At 49.9% G+C, this 17836-nt stretch overlaps 7 protein-coding genes across 8 annotated transcripts; 3 read left to right on the top strand and 4 right to left on the bottom strand.

Moving 5' to 3' along the window:
• Nucleotides 1-655: 655 nt before the first annotated feature.
• On the top strand, nt 656-2353 carry FOIG_10892 (uncharacterized protein; the record flags this gene model as incomplete). The annotated part of the gene is made up of 3 exons (XM_031211406.1): nt 656-1224; nt 1285-1665; nt 1715-2353. Exons 1-3 carry the CDS (start codon nt 958-960, stop codon nt 2351-2353), a joined length of 1287 nt encoding a protein of 428 aa, XP_031058590.1. The 5' UTR covers nt 656-957.
• Nucleotides 2354-3388: 1035 nt separating this feature from the next.
• Nucleotides 3389-4338, top strand: FOIG_10893 (uncharacterized protein; the record flags this gene model as incomplete). Its single annotated transcript, XM_031211407.1, has 4 exons — nt 3389-3676; nt 3733-4107; nt 4157-4266; nt 4326-4338. 4 exons carry the CDS (start codon nt 3389-3391, stop codon nt 4336-4338), a joined length of 786 nt encoding a protein of 261 aa, XP_031058591.1.
• Nucleotides 4339-4573: 235 nt separating this feature from the next.
• On the bottom strand, nt 4574-7055 carry FOIG_10894 (threonine ammonia-lyase, biosynthetic). 2 transcript variants are annotated; one of them, XM_031211409.1, is made up of 3 exons: nt 6958-7055; nt 6551-6887; nt 4606-6498 (listed from the first exon to the last, which is right to left on the bottom strand). In XM_031211409.1, the coding sequence occupies exons 2-3, from the start codon at nt 6773-6775 to the stop codon at nt 4969-4971; spliced, it is 1755 nt and encodes a 584-aa protein (XP_031058593.1). In that variant the 5' UTR covers nt 6776-6887; nt 6958-7055; the 3' UTR covers nt 4606-4968. The 2 variants fall into 2 exon arrangements, with proteins under 2 accessions (XP_031058592.1, XP_031058593.1); XM_031211408.1 differs by having other exon boundaries at nt 4574-6498; nt 6551-6999.
• Nucleotides 7056-7238: 183 nt separating this feature from the next.
• FOIG_10895 (uncharacterized protein) lies at nt 7239-8127 on the bottom strand. Its single transcript, XM_031211410.1, has one exon. The coding sequence runs from the start codon at nt 8061-8063 to the stop codon at nt 7443-7445; it is 621 nt and encodes a 206-aa protein (XP_031058594.1). The 5' UTR covers nt 8064-8127; the 3' UTR covers nt 7239-7442.
• A 283-nt stretch (nt 8128-8410) lies between these two features.
• On the bottom strand, nt 8411-10882 carry FOIG_10896 (uncharacterized protein). Its single transcript, XM_031211411.1, has 2 exons — nt 9977-10882; nt 8411-9921 (listed from the first exon to the last, which is right to left on the bottom strand). Exons 1-2 carry the CDS (start codon nt 10448-10450, stop codon nt 8545-8547), a joined length of 1851 nt encoding a protein of 616 aa, XP_031058595.1. The 5' UTR covers nt 10451-10882; the 3' UTR covers nt 8411-8544.
• Nucleotides 10883-11440: 558 nt separating this feature from the next.
• FOIG_10897 (uncharacterized protein) lies at nt 11441-17798 on the top strand. The gene is made up of 2 exons (XM_031211412.1): nt 11441-12906; nt 12955-17798. The coding sequence occupies exons 1-2, from the start codon at nt 11751-11753 to the stop codon at nt 14967-14969; spliced, it is 3171 nt and encodes a 1056-aa protein (XP_031058596.1). The 5' UTR covers nt 11441-11750; the 3' UTR covers nt 14970-17798.
• FOIG_10898 (uncharacterized protein) lies at nt 15116-17833 on the bottom strand. Its single transcript, XM_031211413.1, has one exon. It carries the CDS (start codon nt 17707-17709, stop codon nt 15370-15372), a length of 2340 nt encoding a protein of 779 aa, XP_031058597.1. The 5' UTR covers nt 17710-17833; the 3' UTR covers nt 15116-15369.
• Nucleotides 17834-17836: the final 3 nt, after the last annotated feature.

Consider the following 17836-nt stretch of genomic DNA (forward strand, 5'->3'; position numbering starts at 1 on the left):
AAATGGCACCCCCAAAGTGGGGTTGCCAACAACATATATATAATCGACCAAAACTCAGCTTCTCAATCGTCGTTTTCATTTCGCAAAACACAAATCAAGCATTTAGGATATCTCTTACTCGCGCCTGCGCTATCAACAGCAATTTCTCCTTTGACGAAGCTTAGACTTTCGACCCAAGGACTTGACGAGCAAAGATTCGTTCTTCTCTTGAGGAACTCATCGCCGCCTTTCATTCCATTATTGGCAAAGGGTCATCTCGCCATTTACTGATAAAGCGGTTCATTCGTGCTTTGAAATGGATGCAGAGATAGTTGATTGGGATGAGGACATTCCACATTTTGATGAAACACATTTACGTATCCGATCAGAATGTGGCCTCTGCTGTCAGACCATTCACCCAGACGAATGGGCTATAGCATGTGAGTTTGACCAAGCGCCTCAATGATTTCTTCTGAAGATGACATTTTCAGTGTTATTAACATATCTATTCTATTTACCACAGTGCTAAACCACCACATGAAAATGTATGAAGGTCGGCCTGAGTACTGCACAAAAAGATTCCGGTTCCCTCGAACACCAGGAGCCATCACGAATACTGACTGGTTCCCCTTATGTAACCTTGTAGAATGTCGAGACTGCAGTTGGTCTCCTGAGTCTGTGACGTTGCATGCGGATTGTTATTGTTTGTTTCTACAGACATACCGCGAGAAGCCAGTATTAGAACGACTCTGGGTTGCAGCAGTCTGGAGGACTCCCTGGATTGTATCTTCTTTAAAACCAAGGACACAACTTGATATTGTCGACAACGGACTAGTATCGATTAGTCTTTCCACTGCAGAAATCTTGGGCTTGCCGCAACTCACAACTCTGCCATCCGAGGTTCTTCAGCTCATTAGAGCTTATTCACGTGGAAGTTTTGTCTGAACCTATCCGGCAATCAAAGCCAAAGCAGAGGAAATGGCAAGGTTTGATGAGAGCATTTCCAAGGACCACGGTATGCAGTACAACCTCAGGATTGTGAAAGAATGGCATCGAGGGCAAGATGCTGAGCTCGACGAGGATGCGCCTGAGTCTGGTGTGTTCCGGTTCACCCTCGACTCTAACGGGCTACTAGACATAGAAAGACTCTCAGACTGGCCCGAGTATAAGAGCTGTCGATGCCGAACTCACAAATATTTCTTTATTGATTGTGCTGAAGCGCAACGTACTTGGGTATATTTCAAAGTAAGTCCTCAATCTCGCATCATTTCCTGTCTTGTAGTGCCACTGACAATGGGGAAACAGTTTGGATATGCACGGATGATACTGAGTCCCTCATGGCCAAGGACTTTTCAAATTTGGGACATACCAAGTCCGCCCACGAAAGGGCTTGAGGTTCTCTTAAGACCACGTCGTACAGATGCTACTTGCAATCGCACCCTCGATCTACGCAACATTACGGGCATTGCGTTCTTTTTCTACCGGGGCACTTTGATGGGACTCCATGCTCACACCCTCGGAGCCGTGACAGCGGTGTCTACTGTTAAGGACACCCTTTCAGATTATGAGCCCCATTTAGTATGGATTCACATTCCCATACCACATGGCGATCATATTATGAGGTTTGGCCTACGGACTTGGAGAAATGAACACGAGGAACCGGCGAACCATCACACAGCTTTATTGGTTAGTTCCGGTTTCTGATGTGGCTTCTTGATACTGACTGGGTGCCTAGATGACCACGAAGCTTGCTGGCGACTTCTCTCTCGGTCCAAGTTTCGATATGGAAGATCAGAATTTCTTGTTTCAAGGAACGCCCACTGTTCTTGTTCACAATACGCCAGGAAAGGGTGGAATTACACTGTTAGGTATAGCAGGTGACGAACCTCAGGAGACGCTCCCCGCCCCTAGATTTCCTGTTATCTCCCTCTCGCCTTACGAGTTGGCGTATGGTGGCAATGCTATTACAGTGGACATTTCACTGAAAGGCACTGTCCGAGTTGATATCTTCAAGGATAGCTCCACTGGATGCTTCAGAGGTTTTCTTCTTGAGTATGAGAATGGTTCGCAGAGGACTGCAGGACAATGCCGAGTAGGGGTTGACCCGGTCACTGTTTGTCACAAACCCGTGTCGTTCTGCTACCGCAAGGTTCAGGGGGGGGACTTTGATGTGCACAAATATTATGAACTTGAATGTTGTCCGGAGACGGGTGATCCTCATTATGATCATGCGTCTCCTGACGGGGCTTGGACGTGTTCAGATTTCGGAGTGTACGCTCAGGTTTGGTGTAACGATGTAACAACCGAACTGTATACATACACTCCCAGGTCTCAAGAGTTTATAACGATAGAGGATTTAATACAGCAATGGTAAGTTCATAAGTCTACCACAAGACTAAGGCCCTTCTTGTCTTTTTAATGGATATCTAAAAAGCACTTCTTCTCTCTGATAAAAACGTGATATATGACATATCGTACAGCCCTGAACCAGATGGCTCAAGAATAATGTCGCCCATTGGATGGATGGATATTAAAGACAGCCTCAGTGGAGGTTCACATGAAGACTCCTGTAATTCAGCATTAATTACCCGCTACATTCCTGTCCTTCAGCGTTCTTTTCGTTCTCAGCAACCCCCTTCTAAGCATCGGTGTCTATAGTTTCTACAAAGTATACCTTCATACAAGAGCCCCTTTTTACCTTTCTTTGGAATAAATTCTTGAATTTCAGCAGTCGCGATATGTCCGATCCCAGCTTACCAGATGCACCTCAGTCCCCCCGGTAATTTGAGCGAAGAGGGTGATTACTACGACTATGAGGCTTTTGCGGATAATTTTGATGGTGAACCCTTGTACTGGCCTGAGCCTGGCGTTGAAGAGGAAGAGGACGAAAGGCACATCTGCCTGTAGAACCAATGTGACCTTTGCCTTGGCGATATAACACCAGAGGATTTGGCCATTGCCAGTACGTATCATGAGAGAGATCTGGGCTACCATAGACCCATGCCATTGCTAATACATCAACCACCTTATAGTAACATGTGAGACCTCTATTCGCCCTTCATGTTGCACCAAGTTATTCAGATTTCCCGCCGGCGATGGCGTGACTAAGCTTGACGGAGAAAAGTGGCCTCTTTGCCGGCATGTTGCATGTTCTCGGTCACATGAAGCTGCAACGATGCATGCGTCCTGTTACCAACTCTTCCTTCAGCACTACACGCAAGATAATCCCCTCAACGGTGTATGGATTGCCACAGAATGGAGACGTCCGTGGAAACATGACCTCAATCCACAGCATGGCTTCGAATTGGAGGACATCAGCATCGTATCAGTGAGCCCCTCTATTGCCGAAGCGTTGGGAATGCCGTAGCTGGCTCTGCTGCACCCAACCCTTGTCCAAGATATCAGGTCCATGTCTCCTGATAGTGAGGTTTGGGCCTACTTGGCTATCAAAGATCTTGCAGAAGGAATTTCATCTGCAGCTGGCCAAGATGACTCCCAGTCTTGTATGCTTGACAGAGTCGAGTCTTGGACTAGGGGTGAGGGTGCACCTGTGATAAGCGACAGCACTGCTGGGGATTGGGGTATACGGGTCACGAAAGATCGCCGCGGTATACGGAAGACTGAAAGACTCGTTGGCCTCCCTTCCTACGCCCTGATACCGCCAGATCAAGCAAGGACAAGTGGTGTTGATTTCAGAGTATGTGGCACAACCTCTGTCATGTTGATTATTCGAAATACTAATCATTGATTTAGATTGGGGTAGCTCGTATCAAGCTGTCAGGGAATGGCAAGTCAGTTATGTGGGATACACCGAATCCTCCTCGGTCAGGTAAGTTGTCATTCTTCGCCCCGTGTGATAACGAGAGATTATGTGATATGCGTCTGCGCACACTGGACTTGCGCAGCACCAGGGGCCTCACCTTGTTCTACGTCGGGTCTTCTCTGCGGGCTATTCATTCTCATACCTCTCGCTTCCCAACTGCGTTGACGACATACGCGCGTTTGCTGGAACACGCTCGAAAGCATGCGGTTTGGGCAAATGTCCCTATCTCGCCTAATGATCGCCTCGTCGGATCAGGCATACGAACAAGTGGTATGGATAATGTATTCACTTCACCCTCTGTTCTGGTAAGTCTCATTTTCGCGAGGTGCAAAATATAATAGCTGATTGAACAAGGTTCGCACTAAACTTGCTGGTGATATTGTCATCGGCCCTCAGTTCAGGCCCGTTCACCCTGACTTCGCCCTCGTCCTTAATAAGGATTACACCTGTGATATTATACCAGAGTTTCTTATATATGATATACCTGCCACTGAAGATGAACAAATGCTTCTCGCGGTGGCAGCAAGATCATCTAAACCTAACGCACACTCTATACGTCGATTCCCTCCCACAACATCATCAACAATAACCCACAGCTGCCGCTGTACTCTTCTCCAAACCCAGGTACCTCTCCAGGGGACCACCCGGATTGATGTATTTACTTGCAAAACCACGGGTTTATGCAGAGGGATGCTGTTTGAATACGATGATGAGGTTGAATGCTCCAGCAACACAGATGACCATCATCACAACGATAGTGGTGAGCATATGGTCTGCGTACCCATCAAAGAATAAATGAATTGCCACTGGGATTACGGATGGACTCGACTAGATATACATGAGCATGCCCCTGAAACGGTTGCGGCAATAATGCAAGTGGATATGAGCGGCAGACCTCCCCGCGTATTCACGGTATAATGTATTGCAGCACATTCACAACCTCGGTAATAAAGCTTCAAACAAATCAGCTCAGGTGTACTCTTCAGTCCATTTCTATATTGAATGTCCCATGCACATAATTCCAGTCTACATCGTTTCGTTCAAATTCGCTAAATCTGTGACCCAAATAACAACAGCCGTCTTTTACAGAACTGAACATCACCTTTTATGAACCTAACGCCGAATATTACACGACCCAGATATTCATGCCTTCTCGTCAACTCGCTCTAAGTTCGCAGGAATGTCTTGAACACTTGGGAGTTGGTGCAGTCTTCATAGGGGTATCCGATCTTGCGCAAAAATGACTCCAGCTCAGGAACCTCGTCGTCAGGACATAAGATGCCAGTAACAATCTTACCCACATCACCGCCGTAGTTGCGGTACTGGAACAGGCTGATGTTGAACTTGGGTCGAAGTGTCACGAGGAACTTCTCGAGGGCTCCAGGTCTCTCGGGGAAGGTGAACATGTATAGTCGCTCGTTGGGAACGCCGGATCGACCGCCGACGAGGTATCGAATGTGACTCTTTGCAAGCTCATCTTGTGATAGATCGGTTACGTTCATGTTGTTGGATTGGATGCGGTCCATGAGAGAGCGGAGTTCCTCTGATCGCTGGTGGGCGGGAGCGGTCAGAGACACACCAATGAGGATGTTGGCGACTTCGTCTGTCGAGTATCGGTAGGTAAACTCGGTAACGGCATGGGGCATGATGTTGTTGATGAGCTCGGAGAATGCTCCAGGTTGTTCGGGAATCTGCACGGCAAGCAAAGCCTCCTTACCCTCACCCATGGTGGCACGCTCAGCGACGAATCTCAGACGGTCAAAGTTCATGTTGGCGCCTGATGTGACGGCAATGAGGTTTCGCTTCGAGTCGTTTGAGGGGTTCTGGGAGACGTATTTCTTGAGACCGGCGATGGAGAGGGCTCCAGCGGGCTCGAGGCCAGATCGGGTGTCGTCGTACATGTCCTTGATAGCGGCGCAGATCTCGTCGGTCGTCACTTCAACAACGTCGTCGATAACCTCCTTGCAGATGCGGAATGTCTCTTCTCCAGGAATCTTGACGGCAGCACCATCTGCGAACAGGCCCACCTCCTTGAGCAATACCCGCTCTCCCGCCTTCAACGACTGCGCCATGGCGTTGGCGTCGTGGGCTTCAACACCGATGATCTTGACGTGAGGAGCCATGCGCTTGACATACAGACCAATTCCGGCAATGAGACCACCACCGCCGACACCGCAGAAGATAGCCTCCACCTTGGCCATGTTAACCTGGCCAAACAATTCATTTCCAATGGTTCCCTGGCCAGCGATAACGTAGGGATCGTCGAAGGGAGGGATGTTGATAAGACCATCTTGCACCTCTCTTCTCGCGCACTCCTCCTTGGCCGCATCGAAATCAGCGCCATGCAACACAACATGGCCGCCCAAACGAGCAACATTCAAGTGCTTGATACTAGGAGTCGCTTCAGGCATGACAATGGTCGCAGGGATCTTGAGCTTACGTGCCGAGAAAGCGACACCCTGGGCGTGGTTACCGGCAGAACAGCACACAACACCCTTCCAGCTCTTCTTTGGGTCGAGATGGGCCATCTTGTTGTAAGCGCCGCGCAGCTTGAAGCTGAATACGGGTTGCTCGTCTTCACGCTTGAGGAGGACATTGCATTCGAGTCGGTTGCTGAGGTTGATAGCGTGTGTGAGGGGAGTGACCTTGCAGGCCTCGTAGACTCGGGATGTGGCGCTGGCGATAAGACGAAGGTACTGAGACTGTCAGCTTCGCAATTGAGATTCGTTGCCGCGATACTACACTCACATCTGGGTATCCTGTAGGAAGGAGATACTCGTCAGGCACAATCTCCTTAATACGCGCCCGCTTCTCCTCAGACGGTGTAGACGGATTGACGCTGTACTCTGTCAACGCCATTCCGGTCATCGGCGTGTGCGGCCGAGAATGAGAGTCGCCGTTTGTGCCATTGGTAGTGCCGTTCATGGCGCCGTTCGCAGGCACCGCAACGATGGGATCGTGAGCTGAAGGCATCGTGAGGGAATGTGTGAAGAGAATATGTGAAAAAAAAGGAACAAAGGTTGGAGTGAGGAAAAGGTAAATAGTATTTAGTCCTTCTTCTCTAGTCACCGCCGAACGACCGGACCTGAATTTTTGTTGAACACCAGCTGTGAGTCAATTGGCACAGGGGTGACGTAGAGTTGTGGGGTGCTCACAGCGAGATAAGAAGTATATGGCGGGTGCGGATGTTGCTTGGGCGGACTCACCGAGTCCGTTGGACGCCGATCTAACGCCGATTGTCGTGCCATGTTCTACAGTGAAATTGCTCAGAGTTGAGCAGGTAAAATGGACAATGGCCTGATTTATTGAAGTTAGAGACGTCAGATAGAAGAGTCACTTGTAAAGACCCTGAAATACCGCGTACAATTCAGTGAATGTTTATCCCCAATGGAGGGGCTAGAATACAGCCCGTGGGGTTCGACATCGGAGGTTGTACCTGTTCCACCACCAACCACAGCTCTTGTATTTGTCTCTATTTCAGGGCGTGCCCTGCGTGTTAGTGAAAGGGCGCTTTGGACAATGCGATGGTCTTATAATGCGAAAAGTCGTTTATTTATCGTATTTTATATGTATCGGATATCGTTCTAATCATGATGTTCATATTCCAACTCCAACTCCTAAAGCATTCCCTCCCATACTGTTACTTCCTCACCACATCGTCGTATGCAGGCGGTGCGTCCTTTTCGACATGTTGTTGGTTCATGGCATCCAGCTCATAGACGCCATTGTTAGGCTCCGCATGAAATTCCCTTGTCTCATGAACATTCTGACTTGAGCTGCTACCAATCATGCCAACCTTCTGTGCTCCTGACTTGATCATGGCAACACCCGCTTGGCGTCTCTCGGCTCGTTGATAATCCCTCTCTGCTCGCTGTTCGGCTCGGAGTTGCATACGTTCAGCACGTTGCATCTTTTTCTGATACCGACGCTCCGTCTTGCGTTGGTGACATGAAGATCGACCACTGTTTATGGCCATATAGTCGGGGTTGGGACCAGTGAGTTGAGGTTGTTGGACGAGATAGGCTTGTTGCTTTCGACTTCCGCAGCATCCAGTTGAGCGAGGCTGTTTGGAGTCTGTGGCGCTCATAATAGCGCAGATTGCAAGACCGATGAGACCCATGATGAGTGTAATTGAGGATAAAGAGTATTGTGTGATTAAGTGTTTCGTTTGATTGTAAAGTCTGTGATGTAGGGTAGTTGTCTTGAATGTATTAGATGTCTGTTTGATGATGAGAATATTCTTTCTCCTACGACGAACCATGGCTTCTTATAACTTTAAGATATTGCTCCCTCTCAATTGAAGCCATTCCCGAATTGTAGATTCATTCGAAATTCCACGGCGCAGCTTCTAATGCGAATGCGCAGCCACCGCTGACGTACTAGCAGATCGAATGAATCTCCAAACAAGGCTTAGCGTCATCTTCGTGATGGTTGTCACAACCAATCTGGTGTCGCCTATCTGCTGCATAGTATTCGCACTCGCTTCTGGGAAGCCGATTTGCCGTTTTCCTCAATCGGAATGCGACCATGTTAGCTTCATGTTTTATCACTTTGCTCGTGTATCATGACATAGGATGATCTCGATGCACGAGATTTCAGATCGGAGAAGGGCATTGATCACTCATCATCCAGAGGTACTCTGAAAGGTTACGAACGCAAATACGTTCAGATCGTCATCGTTCTATCGCAGTCTATGCTGTCTACTCTATAAACGCATTTTATCAGTCATAAACATGAAATCGTCATCGTTCAAATGATTGAGAAAGCTCCCAATATGCTCTAAGCAGCGCAATTCCTCCAACCTGTGTCTCAACAGTCCGCCCCCGGCCCCGTTCATTGGGATCCTGTCCCTTCATCTTCACCTCTCGAGGTGAATGTCTTCCGTCGCGAGGTACAAGGTCCTCCCCGACACTGTCCATAACATGCTGGTCAGACTTCGGCCCTGAAGGTGACCAGTGTCCTGTACCTGGAGTCCATCGGTGAAGTCCACCCCAAGTCTCGTCATCAGGCGTTCCTTGGTTGCGGTAGTCGGTTGCGTTCTCTGCGGCGTGGTCGATACCGTCGGTATCCAGTGTTGGGAGAGCACCATAGATGCCAGCTCCCCACCACATGCCAAAAAGGCCATCGTCATTGCGAGTCTTCAGAGCTGCATGGGCGTTATGTTTGACCCAGCCCAAGTATGACTGGCATGCATCTGCATGAATGCCTTTCACACGTCGGTATCCCCGGGGATCGATTGTTCTGCCCTGCTTGGCGACTAGAGGTTCAAGAGGACTACAGAATGCTGTGAAGTGATGGAAGAAGATGCCCTTGAAAGTCTGGCCGTCCTGGGAGCAGGTGCTACTAGCATCGCACTGCTCTTCCAGGATACCTCCTCGGCCAAGTCCATACCATGGAGGCAACTGACCGGGACCCAAGTGTTTCAGATCATCGACAGGCTTGTTCTCCTTCAGATTCCATCCTGTAGCTCTGATGACGGACTGGATCAGACGATGCCCATCTTCCAGATACGATGCGCTTCCACTGACAGACCACAGACCTCGTTGGCCTGTCAGCAAGACACCTTGGTTGTACGTGTACACCATCTCGTCTCGAAGATCGCAATTCGTGTTACCGGGCTTGGTGCTATCGATGTGATATCCATCCACAAATAGACCCAGGGAGTTGGTCATGTTGACATCGATGAGCCACTTGTACCCTCGCATGGCGGCCTCCAGATGTGCAGGGTCGTTACCCGGGAATGCAGCACTGTTCAGCCATGGTGCAGTGAAGTTGTCGCCAGGAAAGTGCTCGTACATGGAGATCGAGGCGGCCACCCATAGCTCATTCGTGATGGCGTTTTTGTATGGGTTCAAGCGAGGATTCCAGACCATGCCTCCATTGCAGAACTTTGTCTCCCACCCGTGAGTTGCCAGGTTCCAGAAGATGCGAGAGCGGTGCGCAAAAGATGAGAACCAGTTGTAGCCCTGCCATGGCATAGATTCGATGACTTCCCTCAAATTACTTCTCTCAGAAACTCCCCCGGATTTTATCTTGGGGTAGTGAAGATCAGCGTGAGTTCTCACGAATTTGATGGCCTCGATCCAGCCAAGAGCGACCCATAATATGTCGTCGTAAGCCTGCATCAAATGTCAATAAGATAAAAAGCTTCGTTCCTCATAGGAGTCGACTTACCTGGCCTCTGATTGACAGCACATCTTGTCCAAAGTACGAACCCACAAGCTGCGCATAGAAAGTCGCGATGATGTTCTCTTTCACCCTCCAATCATCAATACCAGCAAGGTCGACCGAATCGATAGCCTTGGACAGAGTGGTGAGCATTCCAGCCACGACTGTTCCTGCAACAGCAGCAGTCCAGTCTATAGCAGATGGCCATGTTGCGTAATCCGGTTCAAAGAAGTGGTCTTGAAGAGTTGAAAGGGCACTGAGCGCATCCTCAAGAATCTGAGTGTTTGCTGGTGTAGTATCAGAGGGCTTCGAAGAGAAAGTCAAAAATGTCTCAGGAAGAGGACGGCAGTTGGTTGGTGGTTCGTTATAGAGAACGGGGCAGTACTCTTTGTGAGCGCCCTCACGGCTGGGTGCAGCTGATATGGGCTGGATGATAGTGAGCAAGCCAGCGATACCAGCGATGATTCTAAGCCAGGCCATAGCAGCTACAATAGGCGGTTCTAGTACCTAAAACCAAGATTTTGAGCTGTGTCTGCGATAGACGAAGAAAAAAAAGTCCTCCGATCAAGCCTCGTAATGCTCATAGAATAGAGTTGCCCATCTCATGAATTGTGGCTATGCGATTTCGGAGTATATCAAGGAATGAGATAAGCTACGTGCAGAAAGGCCAATGCAGTCTCCCAAGGAGAAGAAAGAACCGAGTGAAATATGTGTACGGAGAAAAGAAAGAAGAAAAAAGACGCAGGAACTCGAGACGATGTCAAGTAAAGATCAAAGTTATCTCTATCAGACAGAGACTGACACTGACAGTGCAACACAACGGACGATCTGCCCCACCACGAAACGAATCGAGCAGGTCACAAGATTCTAGAACGATTTTAAATGACTAGAGGCTGAAGAGACGGTGAGAAAGGAAGGATTGAGGCTAATTGACAGGATATCACTCATATCTTGGCCCTGAGTTTGCTCGGCTTTGATCATGATCAGTCAACTTCTTGTTGAATGAGTGTGTATCACTTCTCATGATGCAAGATAAGAGTTCGATGCGCAATTACACTGCCACAGAAAATACTACCATACGAAGAAGCAAGAACCCGATGACAAGGTTGAGTAGAATTACCGAATTGTCAAATATCGATAATTTCAAGCTGGTTGTGGGCAATCTTCAAACCTTTACTCATATCAAACTCTAGGTTGACCTCATGCAACAAAACGTCCTGTAACCTAAAACTTGACGCGCTGTGCACCTGCAGCATCGTTAACCCAAAACGGCCCCGCGATGGAAGACAGGGCTTTCGTTCGACAGTTGGGTTCATCCAATCACATAACGCGCTGATTGCCTTAGCGGCTCTAACAGCGTGAATCCCAACCTCGAGTGGCTGGTATCAGTTGCGGGAGTGGGCCTCGGGGCGCTTTGTTTACTTTCGCCCAAAAACAGTCAAGACCCCGGCCTCTTGTTTCCTGACTCTAAACACAGCTTCATAGGTACTTCTACCTCAACAGGCGTCTCTTTCTCTCCACCAAAACATTGTCACTTTTCTATTCCTACATCTTCATATTGGGCATCTTCTCTTCTTCACGTCGCGCTCTGCCTAACAGATGTATCCCACACACAAGTCGACATAGCATTGACTTCTTCCCAAACCCCTGACCAAACGAACACGCCGTTTTCCCATAGCTATACGCGCCACGGGTGCTATAGCATCCTCGCCTAACATCGTCTAATTTCCAAGCTCTTCACCAAATACAAATACACGCCCACAGCGTGTGAGAAGGAGCTATGGAGGTCGACGCCGCAAGCAGATATCGATCCCGCATTCTTAGAGAAATGAAAGCAAACCGCGACAACCCTTTCAACTCACCACCCTCATCAACTGGTTCACACGGCACCGTCAGCCCTACGCTATCTTCAGTCTTCTCCGACCCAGACGGCGAGTCCACAAGAAGACTTAACGAGGATATTGCTCGCGTCACTGCGCCTCGCAACCTCCCCGTCAATTGGGAGGCTGCCCATCGCAAGTGGCCTGAGTTCTTTGGCATGCCCAAGACCCGCGAGGTGCCTGTCTATGACGATAACACTGACACTCGGCCTATGAGTGCTGAGTCCAAGGAGAACAAGCCTCCTGCCTCTGGAATCAAGTTCGCCATTGACGACATCACACAAGACACCTGGCAAGGTTCCGCTAGAACGCGTGCTGAGATGCAGCCTCGCGTCGATAACGAGTCCGATCTGTCTTCGATCCTCTCCAAGTCTCCTAACCGAGCCCTTTCTTACCACTCTTGGAACAAGAACGCACACAACCCTAGCCCATTGTCCAAGGTCCACAACCGAACCTCATCCGAATCAATGGCCGCACAAAAACAACAACGGCGAGAGACCATCTCCGAGGCATTTGACCGCCTACGCAGCAGTGCAAAGAGCCCCGAGCTTCGAGATCAAAATCAGCAAAACAAGTCTTCACCACAAATGTCTTCAGCCAAGTCCAGCTTGACCGCTGTTCCTCCTTCACCCGCCTCCATTGCCAGCCCTGCACACAACGAAAGCAACGCTCGCTCTTTCTTCATGCCTGACATCTCACATCTTGGTGACTTTGTCGATGGCACTCTTCGATTCAGTGGCTCAATGCGGAATGGTGTTCCCATCTTCGTCAAGAATGGCAGAGTTCATGACCGTTATGAGAAGCCATCGCTTTCGGCCCATGCCGAAGTTGATGAAGTTGAGGTGCCAGAAGATGAAGAGAAGATCTTTGTTTCGATGGATATGATCCGCGAAGAAATCATCTCTCTCCAAGAGCACTACGATAAGGTTCACGAGTATGCCGAGAACCTGCAGCAACAGGTTGAGCAATTGGAGGCTCAACTCAAGTCACGAAAGTCGTATGACGATGACTATGATTCTGCTGGGGCCAACGAGAAACTGATGGCTCAAAAGAACCGTAAGTCCCTGATCATGGTATTCTAAGCGCGCTACTGACTCATTCTAGGTCTGGAAGTTGAGGTTTCCACTCTCCAATCTCGCTTGGAGCAAGCCTCGCGCAAGATCAGCTTGAATGAGATTGAAAACGACTCTTTGGCTCAAGAACGGGACCGCGCAGTGAGGAAGCTACAGGAGGCTTGTGAGGATATCAACAAGCTCACTCGCAAGCTGAGCACGAAACAGAAGGAATTGGAAACAACACACAAGCAGCTCGAGTCGACGGAGCAAATTCGTAACGAGAACGACACCCTCCGACGAGATCTCATGTCTCTGAAACACGGCCGTGATTCGTTGAACCTCGAGAACAAGTCCCTCTCTGCTGCCAATGATACTCTACGAAAGGAGCATGAGACTATGAAGGAGGAAATTGAGTCCCTGCGATCCGACAACAACACAGTCAGACGTGAAAACCAGTCCTTGATTGGCGAGAACCGTTCACTACGAACCACAAACAAGACTCTCACGGATGAGAACGAGGAGCTCCGCGAAAACCTTGACGGACTTCAACATGAGCTTGACGCAGCGAGGGAAGAGGTTGAAGCGCTTCAACAAGAACTCCAGAATGTGTCTCAGGAGAAGTCTACGCTTGGCGAGGATAACGCAAGCCTGGTGCGACACAACGAAAAGTACTTTGAGGAGAACAAGGTTCTTCGACGCGAGAATTCGGGCTTTGAGCGAAGCATTCATGATCTTCACGACGAGAATGTGAAACTCAAGGATGAGGTTGACTTCCTCAAGCAGCAGTTGGAGTCTTTCCGCCCAGTGCCCAAGGAGGACTTTTCTGCCCGTCTCGATGATGAGACAGAGGAGAACATGACATCGGCCTTCTTCATTCCTGATATCACCATCAACAGCAACACTGGCGACGTTGATACTGCCGAGAACGCCCAAGCTACTGAGACCAAGGAGATTACCGAGCCAATCGAGGATAGCGGCAGATTGCCAACAATTCCTGATCTCACCGAAGAGGAGACTCGTACACGTACTAAGCGTGACATCACGTCCCAAAGCGAGACCAGGCATTCTCAGAGCAAGAGCAAGACTTCCAAGTCTGGCAATCAACAAAAGGTTGCTTTCTCGATCCCTGGTAAGTCTTCTAAGAAGAGCAGCTCCAATGTCGCAAACCAGGGCAGCAAACGCCGAACCACTTCCGATTCCAAGAGACGTAGCTCTATGAAGGGCATTGCAACATATGATATGGACACGCTGGAGGATAACGATGAGACTACTGGTCTTCAATCAGTTGAGAATGCCACACAGGACAATTCGACCCAGCTGAGCGTCGTGCCTAAGGCCCGTAAGGAGGCCAAGAGTACTGGGCAGAAGGAGTCGAATACTCAGAATACTACGGTGCAGAGTCAGAGGTCGCAGCACACTCGATCCCACTCCCGATCGTTACGCAAGCAGATTACAACCGACATCACCTCTGCTAGCATCAAGAGCGTTGACAAGGATACGTGCCCTGTCCTCTCCAGTGATGCCAAGAGAGTGCTTGATGACCTGTGCGAGCATGAATGCCGTAACTGCACTGTCTGCAGCCGAATCACATCTCACCGTAACATCTTCACTTCCGCCGATATCGCCGCCGGCAAGAAGCGTGTTACTGTGCCACGACCAGTCCCTGTCACCGATCGTGACTTGTCAGTAGAGGACCCTACCATGCGGCCTACTCAGCACCCTGGCCATGCTCTTGCTGTGGTTATCAAGGGCTTGGAGGATGAATCTCATCACCTCCAGCTTGAGCTCACCCGCATTCAGGCGCAGTACAATGGCCGCGATAAAGCCTTGGGTCGCCGTGAGCGTCTCAACCTTGCTGAGACCATTCGTACAACTCTCAAGCGACTTGAGGCAAAGAACGACCAGATCTACAGCCTCTATGATGTTCTTGAGGGTCAGAAGGCCGCCGGCCAGGCTATGTCAGAGGAGGAGATTGAGATGACTGTTCTAAACATCACAGGCATGACTGTCCGTGATGTAACTAGTAACAGTGAACTTACCTGGGAGGGTGTTCCTGAGTTATAAACAATTGTTGGCATGATGTGAAGCGTTTTGGGGGTTGCAGAATTTGAGATCAATCATGGAAAAAGGCGTTTTTGGCCACGCAAAGGACTTTGTGATCAGAGGTATCGACCATCGCGGGTTAGATGGCAGTACTCGGGGAGTTTGGAATTATTAGGGCCTTTCGATCAGTGTATTGCGGTTTTTTGTACAAACATGTATGACTCGCTAGTCTTTGGCAAGAATGACTATGAAAGCATCTTTGAGTTGAATCACTTATATCCCATTGCGCACTTGTTTGATCAATCTTTTCACAGCCACAGTGAAGTTGAACAGAAAAGGTATCCTCGATTCAGGTCTTTAACAAGTAAGAAATTACATCCGTTTTTTGCACACCATCCCAGAAAAAAACAAGTACTTATATCTACTCTTCATCATCCTCTTCGTCGTCGCTATCAGCAGCGCCGTTCTCACCGTCCATCTCCTCGTCTTCATCCTCATCCTCATCCTCGTCGACTTCACTGTCATCCTCCACTTGATCTTCCAGATCAGCCTTCTCATCCTGTCGTCTCTTACGGTCGTCCTCTCTCCTGGCCTCTTCGAGCAACTTGGCACGCTCAGCACGAGCCTTTCGCTGTCCCACGACATAAGCACCAAGAGGTGTCTTGGCGAGGTCAAAGTCACGCAAGAAAGCCTCAACCTGAGTGCGGTCCCTGGGGGCGAAGTCAACCTTTGCGCGCTTCTCCTCGATGAACTTGCCGTTGGCCTCAAGCTTCTGCACCAGGAGAATAACTTGGGTAGCGAGCTTGACGTTCTTGTTGCCCGTGCTCTTGTTACGGGCTTGCTTGAGCCAGCGCTTCAGTTGGATGATGACAGGGAGAGCGAGCTCGGGGAAGGCGATGCTTGTGGCCCACAGGAAGAAGTACTCGCCAAGAAGCTCAACGAGTTGCTCGCCGACACCGTCTTGGAAGACACGGGTTCGGAGGTATGACTTGGGAGCCTTGTAAGATGTGGCAAAGTCGAAGGGCTTGAGGGATGCGGCTTTGGGGGCCTTCTTCATCTCAGCTGAAGTAAGGACCTCGAGAAGGGGAGAGGCGAGAGGGATGTAAGTTCCGGTGGCGCGGGAGAGTCGGAGCAGGGAGCGGATTAGGTGGAAGCGGAAGGGGAAGTAGATGGCGGTGGGGATGAGACGCATGGCTCCGAGCGTAACTTGAACAAGGGGATAGATTAGGAGCTTGAGCTGACTCTCCTTTCCAGCCTCGGCCTCCTTCAGGGGACTGCAGTGCTCAGCGAGAACGCAGGACCAGAAGTCGAGCGAGTGTGTGTATTGCCAGTTGTAGACGATTCGGAACGCATCATTCTTGTTGTGTACGATACTGTTTCGTAGGTGGATAGCGAGTTGTCGGATGAAAGAGAAAGCAGTTGTGTAGCCAACCGACTGATCAATGCCCCAAAGCTCAGCAGCAGAGTTCTTCATGAGGTTAATGCCCTGAAGGGTGTTGGCATTTGTGACACGGCAGCCCTGGATGAGGCCTTGGTAAACAGCCTTGAGGACCGTCTCGCGAATACCCTTGTCACCGATAACGACGAGACGTCGCAGGACGAGGAATGCTGTGAGCTTTGTCGTCTCAGAACTGGCAGGCTGAGCCCAGAAGTTCACGACGGATTTGGCGAGGGCCTTGACGAGCTTCTTGAAGGAGAGGAGGTAAGGGAGAATAGGGGTGATGGAGGAGAGTGTGAGCTTGAGGGTCTTGTCGTCGGAGAGAGTGCTCAACAGGTGCATAATAGACGAGGTGTATGTCTTGAGCAGCAGAGACAATGTGTGGAACTTTCTTGACTCGGTCTGAACGTGGACTTTGCCAGAGGCTGACTCCTTGACGGGGAGATGGTGGTTCATAACCGTGGGAATCTCCTTGAGGGCGAGGAGAAGAATGTCGTTGAAGACCTCGGGACTGTTGATAGCATATCGCTGCTGAGACTCCCCTTCATCATCCTCGTTCAAGTGCGCAGCGCATCGGAAAGCCAGAACAACCTGTCGGGCCGCCCGTAAAGAGTTCTTCTCAGCCATAGCCTTCCTCCACGAAGCAACAAGCTCACGGGTCAACTCGTTCCCTTGCGCGACGGCCTCAGCCTTGGCCTCCTTCTCCTTCTTCCGCTTCTTCTTGGGCTGCTCCTCTTCTTGTTCTGACTCGTCGTCGCCACTAAGCGCATCTACCTCTGCGAGGTCGGCGTTGTCATCAAAGTCGAGAGCCTCGGGGTCGTTCTCCTTGAGGAACTTGTAGAATTCGGGATCATTCTCGGCGAGCTTCTCCATGGTCTCCTTGCTCATGCCAACATCGTCCTCGGCGTCGTCGCCATCATTGTCGTCGCTGTCGGCCGCGATGGGCTGCGCACCAATTGAGTCGTCAGAGTCGCTGGTTTCGTTATCCTCGGCGGCGGCACCGTTCCTCTTTCGCTTTCCAAGCTTGCCGGCCTTCTTATCCTTGCTGTCGATAATATCGTCGAAACCGCCCGAGAAGAACTCATCGACACTCATATCGTTGACCTTCTTGCCCTTGGCGCTGGGCTTCTTGACCTCTCCGTCCTCTCCATCCTTGGAGCCCTTGTGAAACTCTGCATCTTTTGACTTTCTAGCCTTCTTCTTATCCTGCATCTGATGGCGCTGCTTGATTTTGGCGCCTGCTTTCCGCTTGTCGAGAACACCTGTGAGATGTCTCTTCTCGAACTTCTTGGTCGCCTTGAGATTCTTCTTGCCTGGCGCCATTTTGGAAAACTGTGAAGCGCCTCGGCTGGTGAAGAATTCAACTTTTAGGGATTGGGTAGTTTTTGTTTGCAAGTTTTAGATGGGTCTCGCAGAGGCTCTCGCAACCAAACCAAAAACCAAAAATTTT

Source organism: Fusarium odoratissimum (genome assembly GCF_000260195.1).
Source record: "Fusarium odoratissimum NRRL 54006 unplaced genomic scaffold supercont1.20, whole genome shotgun sequence".
NCBI classification, from domain to species: Eukaryota; Fungi; Ascomycota; class Sordariomycetes; order Hypocreales; family Nectriaceae; genus Fusarium; species Fusarium odoratissimum.